This window comes from Accipiter gentilis, unplaced genomic scaffold (assembly GCF_929443795.1).
Source record: "Accipiter gentilis unplaced genomic scaffold, bAccGen1.1, whole genome shotgun sequence".
NCBI classification, from domain to species: Eukaryota; Metazoa; Chordata; class Aves; order Accipitriformes; family Accipitridae; genus Astur; species Astur gentilis.
In genome coordinates, this window is record NW_026060784.1 from 611443 (window position 1) to 622962 (window position 11520).

General features: G+C 53.9%; 1 protein-coding gene across 1 annotated transcript; it reads right to left on the reverse strand.

Annotated features, from left to right (window-relative positions):
• Positions 1 to 2819: 2819 nt before the first annotated feature.
• Positions 2820 to 9036, reverse strand: LOC126036673 (trichohyalin-like). The gene is made up of 9 exons (XM_049796695.1): positions 8843 to 9036; positions 8359 to 8484; positions 7767 to 7928; positions 7251 to 7340; positions 6744 to 6883; positions 6302 to 6464; positions 4511 to 5066; positions 4109 to 4363; positions 2820 to 2863 (listed from the first exon to the last, which is right to left on the reverse strand). The coding sequence occupies exons 1-9, from the start codon at positions 8912 to 8914 to the stop codon at positions 2820 to 2822; spliced, it is 1608 nt and encodes a 535-aa protein (XP_049652652.1). The 5' UTR covers positions 8915 to 9036.
• Positions 9037 to 11520: the final 2484 nt, after the last annotated feature.

An 11520-nucleotide genomic window follows, 5' to 3' on the forward strand; every position in this document is an offset into this window, starting at 1 on the left:
AAAAGGCATCTAATTAGACCTACTCAAAGATCCAAGCACGATCTTCAAACACAAACTTTCTTCCGCAACCAAATGTCTAAGACTGACTTTCCTTTCTGTTAAAATCAATCTATCAATCAATGAGAGACTGTACTTGGCTTCAGTAAGGGCTAACAGCAGAGTTGCCAGAGACCTGATGAGGAACACAGGAGACTGGGGTGTGATTCATCTGACTAAACGTGGATGTCTCTAATGTAGACGCCCACGGCCGAGCCAAACTTGGTCCCATTTTTAGGCAACACAGAGTTAAGTCCGTGTAACCAGTGCTTCAAGGGACCGTTTATCTTATCCTAAATAAACATTTATATATTTGGTCAGAAAGACCGCCCATTAGATTCACTGATTTTATTCACTACGTCTCCTTTAAAATAAAACAGGACCTCATGCCAGTTGTGCAGGCAGAGACGATTGCAACTGCGTTACAGATACACTGTTGAGGTCAGACAAATCACAGTCCACCTCTGCTCCATCCAGGTTGGCTCAAGACCGGGAATTCACATCTCCCTCACCTCCAAAACGGCTCCCGTAACCCCCAGAAGAAGGGAAACGGCAGATTCGCCTGGTAAAGCTCCTCCTATGAGCAATGACACCAGTCGCTGGACCAGAGACAGAGAGCCAGTCCCCACCCACAGCCCACAGCTCCTGAAGGTCACCTAAGGAGATCTGCAGATTCCAACTTTACCTCTTCTCAAGCCCAAACGCCGAGGGATTTATGCCAGAGAGAGGAGCTCCAACGGGATCTTCTGGCTGCGCTGGGTCCGTTGACCCAACTGGGAGGGACCATTCAAAAACTGCCACAGGGACCCCAACATTCTGAAGCATGCGGGGGGGGGAGGGGCTGGGCTATGCAAATGACGGAACCCCCAACAGCTGCTTCCACCCCACTGCCACCCACCTGCCAGACCTCACAGCACCGACTGCTACAACACACCAAACCTTCGCGGGGTGATGCCCCTCCACGCTCAACTCCAGGACGCAAGCTTTGAGGGTGGCATGGGCTTGAACTCGGACATGGCATCCTTGCTCCTGGATGGCGAGATGGGCATGTTCACCCCCCTCCGAAAGAGGGAAAAATAACATCAGAAACTCTCAACCGGACACAACAATAGCTTGAACTCATTGAAACCCGACACAGAAGATGTCTCCATGAACTCCTCCTACTACTTTTTAACAACCAAAACACATTACTATGCTTTAGTGGTACGCTTCAGTCAACCATGATTAATTGCAAGAAATCACACGAGATCATCTGAACGCCACTGTGAAGGCTGTTTAATGTTTAAGCAGGCTGGGAAGAGATTTTGTCAGCCAGGAGTCCATCAGTTAGCACTTGCATCTTCAAGGGAACCAATTTTTGTAATACAAAACGGGTATTTTTATTCCTAAACCCATTGACTCTCAGCAGGGGAAGGTAATTCACTGTATACTAGCACTCAGCTGTTCACACACACTTCCCCAATTTAAAAAAAAACAAACAACCCAACAAGTTGCACTAAGCAGTATTTCAGATGGAAGGCAAATGTAGGTAATCCTTCCTGAAATAGAGGCAGCTCAAAACAATTGTCCTCCTGTCCCACAGGGAGCATCCCAATAGAAGACTGAACGCTTTAGGACTGAAGGCCACTTTTTAGAGTACACAGCTTTGTTTATAAGGCCCAAGTACACATTTTTCTGTCCCAAAGCCTTGTTTTGACTGTCCAAATACTCCTTTTCGCGTCCCAACCCTTCTTTTTTGTGAACAAATCTTCATTTTGATGGTCCAAAGCTTTATTTATAAACTCGAGAGCCCCATTTCAGGCTCCACAACCTTGTTTCTAAACTCAAATTTTGAGGCTCCGAACCTCAGTTTTAGGGCCCAATGCCTCATTTTCGGGGTCCAAAGAATTGTTTCCACAATCCACCCCTTCATTTTTAGGGTCCTGAAGCCTCATTGCAAGGGCCCAAATACCCATTTTCAAAGTCCAAACCTTCCTTTTACAGCACAAACCCCACCGTTAGAGCCCCAAGCCTCATTCTTTACCTTCCAAAGCCTCCTTTTCAGGGAACAGAGCCTCCTTTCCAGGGACCATAGGCTCAGTTTTAGGATCCAGTCTGCAACTAGGGAGAGCCCAAGGCCTCATTTTGAGGGTCCAAATATTCAATTGGAGGGCCCAAAGCCTCATTTTAGAGGCCAAGCTCCTCATCTGGGGTATAAAGCCTCACTTGTTTAACACACAACCCCTCATTTGGAGCTTCCAAAGACCCATTTCTAGGGCGCAAAGCCCTCGTTTTTGGTACTGAAGCATCCCTTGAAGGCACAAAACCTAATGCAGGGTTCAAAGCCTCAGTTTCATTTCCAAAGCCCCACTCTTAGGGCCCAAACCCTCCATTGGAGAGTCCAAAGGCCTCTTTTAACAGCTGAGGGCCTCCCCTGGAGTGACCCAAGCCCTCTCTTTGGGACCAAAGCCTCATGTCTTGGGGCCCTATCGACACCAATAGGTTCCCCTCCTTTGCAGAGCCCAAAGGGTCACATGTAGCATCTCCCCCACCATTTTTAGTGCCCAAAGCCTCATCTGGAGGGCCAAAGTCCTCATTGTTCTGGTCCAAACCTTTTGGCCTTTTATGACCCATAGCTGTTCTTTAGGGCCCACAGTTTCACTTGGAGGGTTTAAACCCTCAGCTTTAAGGCACAAAGCCACGCTTTTAGGCTCCAAAGTTACACTTACAGGGCAGAAAGCCTCGTTTTCCCTTCCCAAAGTCTTAGTTTTGGCTTCCAGAGCCCCATTTCAGGCTCCAAACCCTCATTTTGAGGGTCCACAGGCTCCCCTGCAGTTGGCAAAGTCTCCTTTTTAGAGCCCAAGGCCACTTTTTTAGTTGCCGAACTCCCATTTTCAGTCTCCAAAGCCTCATTTTTAGGATCCAGCCAGTCGTTTTCAGGGTCCAAGCCACATCCTGAGTTTCCAAACCCTCATTTTTATGCTCCAAACCCTTCTCTTAGGGCCCAAAGCCTCACTTTGAAGGCCAGTCCCTTGTTGCGACACAGACAGGACTGTCGGGGGATGCAACGGGTCTACGAAATGCCTGACAGTTCGAGAACAGCGCGACCTTGAGCAGCTTGTAGTGTATCCTTGAAAGTCTGGGAAGATCCGAGAAGAGTGGTACAAAAACAAGATAGCGATAAGAAGAACCGTTACTAACTAAACCAATCATATACTAACACATACTCTGAAGTAGGGGATAAAAAGGTGTGTTAGAACAATAAAGGAGCCATTTTGCATGATCTGTTACTTGTCGTGTCCATCTCTACCGCGACACAGGACCACCAACGGGCCTGGGTAGGAACCCCAAGGCCCATCAGGAGGTCGTGAGGGGACGAGAGAATAAATGCACAGAACAAGGCGCAGCCTTCAACAGCGCCCACCTATGGGACTCACAGAAGGCATGAGTACAGCTTTACAGAGCTGGACCAGCCCCTCCAATAGCCCAGCCACAAAGCTTTCTAAACAAGGCAGAAACATTGACTCCTTTTCTCGTCCCTACTTAAGATTCCCTGTAGAACTGGGTCTTGGCCTGACCGAGGCTGTAGGAGGGAGGAAGACGAGGGAAAACTTTGCAGGGAAAACACCCAGACACAGTATGGCCTGGCATCAATAAATGTAGGCACAAGCAAGCCCTTGGGAGCAAACTCTTTATTCTCTGCCTGGGGGAGCTGCCTGGGGGCTCTGTGGCCCTGGAGCCACACACCTCCTCAGGACATCCTCCACAAGGCTCCCAGCTACCGCCCTCTTCAATGACTCAGGCTGCACAGGCTCCTCCGGGAGAAGCTTTAAACGCACTGGTCTGTGCCGTGCTCCTGCCTGGGTAGGGCGCTTGGGACCCGCTGGAGGCATGGGCTCTCTTGGAAACTGGGGGCCCGTGGGGGGAAGGGTGTCTGCGGTGCTCCCTGGCTGGAGTATACGCAGAGTTTCCAGTGCAGGCACTGAAGACCTTGCTGTGGCTCCGGAGGTGGAATCCCTGGACTCCTGAAGGCCTTCTGCTGTCTGGCGAGCACCTTGCGCAGCACCTCGGCGGAGAGGTGGGAGGAGAGTACGTGAGCTCTCCTCTTTGAGTTGTCCCGCTTCCTCCGAAGGCGTGACTATTGCAGGGAGGCTGAGAGGTGGCAAGACTTCCCTTGGTTGAAGCTTCTCCGATTTTTGCTTGGACTTCCTTTCTTCCTCTAACTTCTTCCTCACCGTTTCCAGAATTTCAAGGACAATGGTTTTGGCATACCCGATCAATTCAGCATCCAGCTGCTGAACTCTGGAGATGGCGTTTTGGATGCTCTCCTTGGCAATCTCACAACTCACTCGTGAGACATCAGCAGCCTTTTGCAGTGGTTGCAACACAGGCACCTTTGCTCTCTTGCTTGCTTCTGGGATCTGCCGTTCCGATGCTCTGGCTGGTCCTTGTCCTTCTGTCACTCCTTGAATCTTCAGGATCTCAGAAAACTGACAGCGGAAGTCCTGTTCAAACTGAGAAGCTACAAAGGATGACAAGGTGGAGCTAACACTTTCAACAGCCTCTTTCGTCCTTTTGTCGATAGAAGACTGTGAAGATGCTCTGTCGGAAGATGCTAGTTCTGCCTCCCTCCATCTCTCTTCTCCAGATTTGCCTGCTCGGCTGGTTCTTCCCGCAACAAGCTCTGACAGCTTCTGCCTGCCTGCTGGCCCAGGCTCGGCTGCCTCAGACGTGCTGGGCACCAAGTGCTCCCCAAAGCTCTCCAACACGTTCGCCACAATCTCTTGAGCCACCAGTCTGATCTTGTCCCGGCGATCCGCAGAAGTGTCCAAAGGCTTTGGCCTTCTGGCACTGGCAAACAGCCTTCCACGGACCTCATGGGGAGCCTTCCTTAAGACGCGGACGGACTGATCCAGCGCCTTCACCCGCTCCAGCACCTCCTGGACCACGGTCTCAGCCACCTCTTTAAGCTCCTGGTCTTCTGCCAGCGTAGCCCGCAGCACCGTAGGCTGTATGCTGTTAGGCACTTCTTCTCCGGCACACGCTGCAGACTAAAAGGAGGAGCAGTTAATGAGTGAATGGGTTCCTTCACCTCCCTTTGCTTTCCTCTTCCTCCTCACAGGACCCCTGCCCAGACGAGTCCCTAGCAGTCAAGCTGGAAAAACTCTGGTTTCTCTGTAGGCCACCTGGCACACCGAGGTTTCTGGTCTCCTGCGGCCAGGAGCCAAGTGTTAGGGGCACCTCTCAGAATCAAGCAGGTGCCATTTTGCTTAGAGCAAAGGGCACTGTAGCCCCCCTGGACCTCAGAACCAATAGCAGAGGGAAAGCTGTCGAAGGTACTGGACCAGGCTCTTCTGCCACGGGTCCCAGCTGCCCTCTATCAGGGTGCCCTGTTTGCCCCTTTTCAGGGCCGAATGCCAGGAACGGCTGTTCTGAGAGCAGAAAAGAAAACGATCCTTCTTCTTGAGGCACATGGCTGTTGTCTGCCAGCCCAAGGAAATGTCCTTGGGACAGGAGGCAGCCTGAAGGTCCACCGCAGGCTGCCAGCCTCGTGCAAAGTGGGGAAGAAATTGCGAGTCAAGCACAGAGCCAGGCAGCAGCCGGAAATTGTCATTTGCTCTTTTGCAGCTTGACAGCCTGACTGCCATGGCAGAAGGAGTTTAACCCTTCACCCCAGCATGGATAGCACCCCACACTATCCAGAAATGCTTCCCAAGTGGCTGTTGCAAGGGATGGAGCCGGGCAATGTTTAACGGGACCCCCGCTAACGAGGACTGGGCAACAGCAGGCTCTCCGCTAAGCTCATCAAAGACCTCCTGGAAGAGAAAACCAACCCACGAATGGCCAAGCACCGGCACTGTCAGGTTCAGGGACACTGCATCTTTGGATGCAGAAGTCTTTGGACGAAACCAAGACTTTTTCAACCAGGCGCGAAACCAGCACCATGGACCGTGCGGCCACTAGTGCAGCAGGTTTGTGCTAAATGTGTGAGACCCTGCTCAGAAGTGGCCACTGAGAGCGCCCAGGCACACTTCTGTGTCAGAAAGGGCTAGTGCCTCGTGTCTGAGACACAGGAAGGCAAGCAACCGCTTCTTAGTCTCCGACAGCCACCCTCAAACAAGGACACGTCGCACACTGGCCAGGCACCACCTCCTCAGTGACCAAGCACCCTTCGCAAGCCCTGAGCAGCTCTGTGTGTGTGGCAGCGTCCTCTCCCGAGTACCAGGTACCAACGTGCTGCTGCACAGCAGAGGCAGCCCCCAGCATCCACCCGGCTCCTACTCACCGGCCTTCCTTTGAGAGCGGACTTGTCGGAGCTGCTCTGCATGCCTGGCTGCCTCCTCTTTCCCAGCTGCTGCTGCTGCTGGCACTTGGCCTGCTGGAGGAGGCGTTGCTCTTTTTCAAGAGCCTCCAGTCTTTCCATCGGCTTCTTGGTCACAGTCAGATGCCTGTCAAAAGAAAGGAAGGCAGCTGAGAAGGAGCACCTCTGACCGTCTTGCCCAGGCCATTTTCTGCTCGGCCACTCCCATCACCCTGCTCCTGGTTACTTTGCTCCAGTAGTCCTCCTGCCTGTGCAAGGCTCCAAACACAGACTGCGCCAACGTGACTGCAGCCCGCACCAGCTCCTTCCACCACTGGCCTTTGTTTACTCCAACAGGAGGCTCCAGCACTTCTCTCAGGGACCAGAGGCCCCCTTGAAGAGCAAGCGTTACTTGGCCTTTTCTTACCTCTGCCTCCTCTTCCTCTCTCCACCTGGCAAACTCTGTCTTTGCTCCTGCGGCAGCCACTCTTGCGGGTGAGAAACGTCAGTCCCTCCCGGCAGTTTGGAGGCATCCTCTGATTGGGCCAGGTCTTGCTGAAGCTTTTTCTGAAAGGTGACATTGGGTTGTGGCTTGCTGTTGCCTGGACAAGCGCTCACGCCCCTGCACGCTGAGGCACCCCGCGGACCCAGGACAGCGATCCGCTTCAGCCACGCGACGAGGGCAGAAAAGAAATGCTTCCCTCGGGACTCCGCGTGCTTGCACGTGGCTGTCCCGCCCATGCCCACCCCTGCACCCTGCGCTAGCTCAGCTCGCAGCCCGGTACTCCTTTCCCTGCCACAAGACCCGGCCCAGCAGCACAGCCCTCACCTCTTCTGCACTGACCGCCTCCCCTCCCCAACATGCTGCAAGTAAAGCCCCAGCCCTCGGCACCGTGCCGCTGACCGGTGCCCACGAACACTCCGCTTTGCCTACCTCCTCTCGCATGAATGTTTTCTCTGCCTCCAGCTTGAGCGTGGTCAGATATTGCCTGTACTCATTGAACTCCTTCAGAGTGCAAACCACCTATGGAGAGACGAGGGGAGAAATCCCCCGAGAACTCTCAAGCCAGCTCCGTAGGCTGCCTTCCCCAAAACAGCCCAAACCCAGCGGCGGGAGGGGAGATGCTCCTCTGCACACCCTCCCCTCCCCTCCCCTCCGCTCCCCTACCCAGTGGCGGGGCCCCTGACTCCCCCCCAGCCAGGGCCGAGCGGTGCTCCTCGCCTCAGCACCGGGCCTCGCACCGGCTGCCTCCTTGACGCTCAGGCAGCGCGGGGCAGCCGGAGAAGAGCAGCAGTGGGAATTGCCAGAGGGACGCTGGCGCTACTTCTGCTCCCAGGGAAAGCAGCCCCACAGCCCTGTGCCCTCCGCCAGCAACAGGCGGCTGCAGCAAGCGCTCTGGGAACCCCGCTTGATGAGGACTGTTTTTATCAGCCCGATACCCAAACCTACTCTGCCGTCACTGGTGACGTAACCCTCTCTCTTCAGCCTCTGCAGGTTGTCCTTGCGTTTATGGTAGGCCCGCAGATGCGGGTCATGCAGGCTGTTGTAGTCGGTGCTCAGCAGGCGGCAGTATGGATCTCCCAGATTGAAATAGCCAGAGGGCTGGTGAAGCTGTGAGAGAGATTTTGCACACTATGAAGGAGGAAGGAGAGAGCAGCAAAGGGGTGCCAGGCGGTACTTGTGAAAAAGTAAAGGTCCTTTGAGGACCAACACTCTCCTCCGTCCTTCTGAAGCCACAGAGGACACCACAGCCGGGCTGCGGGGTCAGGCTGGGCTGAGCTAGGCTGGGCTGGGCTGGGGGAGAGAAGACAAAGCCCACCAGCAAAGTAGGCATCTTAGGCCAGCAGAAAGAACTGCAGACCTTGCCAGTCCTCCTCTTTGTCTCTGCACCAGGGAGCCAGGAGCTTCCCTCTACTCCCCAGCGCTGCCAGATTGAAGGGCTGTGGCGCCCACTGTAGAACAGGCAGCCACAAGGACTTCTCTGAATGACGGGGACCCCGTAAAAGAGGAGAGCTCTTCTACCCCTTTCTACTTCCTTTACCTTTTCCCCCAGCTTTGTCCTGCAGAAGACAGGCTTGGAGCCCGCGTGCACAGGGATCTTGACCCCAAGGGGGAGGTCCAGCAGCCCAGGACCTCCTTCTGCCAGTGGCTGTCTCCTGTTCCCGAGCTAGAAAGAGGGAGACACTCATGGGCACTCAGGCACTATCTCCATATAAGCCTCCTGCACGGCAGCTGCAAGAAAGGCTCTCGGAAGACTCCAACCAAGGGGAGCGCCCAGAGCGGCCCAGGCAAGAGCTGCTCTCTCCTTCCTCGCCCCCGTCCCCGCAACTCCCGACCCTCCCTCAACCCACGTCTGCGTCCTTTCGCAGCAAGCCCTGCCACCTGCTTAGCCGTAAGCCAGGCTGGGCAGAAAGGCAGGACTCCCTGCAAACTCTCCCCAGCCCGACCACCTTGGGATCCCTCCCAGCTCCCCAGCCATGTCCCAGGCTCCCGGCCTGAGCACTCTCCATCGGCACACTGCTCACCTTTCCCCCCTTCCCCACTACGCTCAGCAGTGCGTCCACGTTTCGGACGCCAGCAGTGAGACGGTGCTCCATGGCTCCTTCCAAGAGCTCTCCTGGAGCTGCGACCCTGCGCTGGCACCTCTCGCTCCAGAGGCACCCAGCTGTGGCCACCACAGCCGGTCTTCCAGCAAGCGCTTATATAGAGCAGTTGCACATTGTTGCATCACTGCATTGCTGCATCATCACGTTGCTGCACCACCGCATTGTTGCATCATCGTCTTGCCACGCCACTGCCCAGCCGCCCCAGGGCCCACCTGCAGGCCCGTCTGGACACGCATGAGGGCCACCCGCTCTCGCTGACCCTGCTTTGAGCAGGGGGCCTCCACTCGGTGCTGACCTGCTGCCCCTTCTTCCTCCTTCTACCTCTTTTTCCCAGCTTTGGCCTTCAGATGGCAGGGCTGGAGCTGGGCCGCCCGCGGGCGGCTGCTGCTGCACTGGATTTGGTAGACCATTTTTAGACCATTTCCCTCTCACGGGCAAAGCAGCCTCAACTTGGGGAATTGCACCGAATTACATTTTTGGCCCACTGCCCTCAACATCTCCTTCCCGATTTGAGTCTTGAGAAACACAGAGGACAAACGAAGGATGCACAAAGCCCCTCTCCTCCCCTTGCTTCAGCCCAGACACCTCTCTGTCCCCTCCTCAGTCTCCCCTGCCCTCGTTTCTGCTGCGCGTCACCCTCTGCGACACCCTCCCAGTGCCTCCCGGGAGGTGATGGGCGGCGCAGGACGTTCTGCAGCGGTGCAGGGAGCACCTCAGTGCCGCCTGCTGCTTCTGACCCATCAGCTTCCTCCCACACCAGTGACCTCACCATACCCCAGCAATGTCACCTGCCACCGCACCACCCTCTTGCTTGCCTCTGTCCTCTGCCTCTGGTTCTCACAGTCCCTGCCCTCCTCCTGCTTCCCCAAGGGGCTGAGGAGCTCAGAGCTGGGGCAAAGTGGGCACAGCGCTGCTACAGAAACCTGCTGCTGGTGATTTGCGGGTTGAGGCCCCCATGGAAAGGAGGCACTGTCACCTCTGTCATGAAGAAAATACCCTCCTGATCACCGCAACACGCTCACTCACAGCCCACGCTGCACTTAGTGGAGAGGGACCAGAACGATCCATGCATTGCCTCTGACACTCAAACGGTTTTAACACGGACCTGACTCGTGTTTTCCTGACCCTCTTGCAGAAGGGGAGAAGGAGCCGCCAGCAACCGCAGCCTCTGCATCTCCAGACCTCGCTGGAGAACGCACTCGGCACTTGCTTTCTGCAGAGACACCGCTTCCTCACCAGCGGGGGGACGAGTGTGAGCCTGGCAATATATAAAACAGTAAAAGCAGGGGCAAGCCAGTGTTACTGGTCAGCGGGTCCTGCTGCCCCAGGCTCTAGGCAACAGAGCAGCCAGAGCACTCGGGTGTATCGGACTGTAAAAGTGGAAAGGAAGAAACCTCGGGCAATCTGAAGTTCTAGTCAAAATGACACCTCCTCTCTGAATCCACAAAGACCCTGTCCATGGCTTTTTTGTCCTGGCCAGGCAGCATAAAAAAAGAAAAATAATTAATTAAAAGAAGCCAAGAATATTACGCAGAACAGCTTATCTTCCAGGATTTTCTAACTTGTAACCTGCAGACCCACGCAGATGCCACTGCAAATGCAGACACCATTGCAACTACCAGCTCAGATGCAGGTACCGTTACAGATTAAGATACCATGGCAGAGGCAAAGGCCACTGCACATGCAGATACCACTGCAGAGGCAGGTACCACTGCAGATGAAGATACTGTTGCAGCTAGCGTTGCACACATACCGTTACGCCAAACTTTTTCTATTCCAAGATTTTGTAACTTGCATCCAAGCTCTGTGCCCCCCAGAACCATCATCTCCATCTTCTCCACCATCTCCTCCTGCCCTCAGCCACAGAAGGAAGTCTGTCTCGATAGCTTCAGTAATTTGACCAGAAGAAAGCACGAAAACGTGTTCCTGTACTAAGGACGAAGGGCAGGAACTTGGGAGTCATTTGCCTTTTGTTACAATCATTAGGGATGCCCGTCCTTGCTATAAGAGAGATTCCCTTTGCAAGAACCAGATGGCATCTCTCAGGAGAGGTTAGCTTCTAGTTCTAACTCTTGACTATTTTCTGACCTTCCTCACCTTTTGGAGCTGGGCCAGAGCCCTCTCAACATCAGACATCGCTTTTTGGAGTTAAGCAACAGTAACCCTGAGTTTCTCATGTCTACTCATTTCTGCCTTGCTCTCCTAATCCTCGAGAAGGATGCAGAAAGACTCTCAGAACTGTGACCTCTTTGTCTGGCCAGCCCAAATACATTGATTACAATACAGATTCCTCCTACATGGTCTATTTGTGCTAATCAGACACTTAATTCACAGGAATATGAAAGCAGCTCTTCTCAGGAAAAAAAAAACAACAACCATAACCAAACCCAAAACCCACTACAGATGACCAGAAGCGTTAGCTTTCAAACTGGCATTGTTTGAAAACAGAAACACTCTGCCCAGCCACAAACGCAAAGGAATAAATAAATTCGGTGTGCTTTTAGTACATAACATCAAGAAACAAGATGTTCAGTTGTGTGTCACAGTTATTGGGCCCGTTACATTGCCACGTTCACATGCAAACAGAGGAAGAAAAA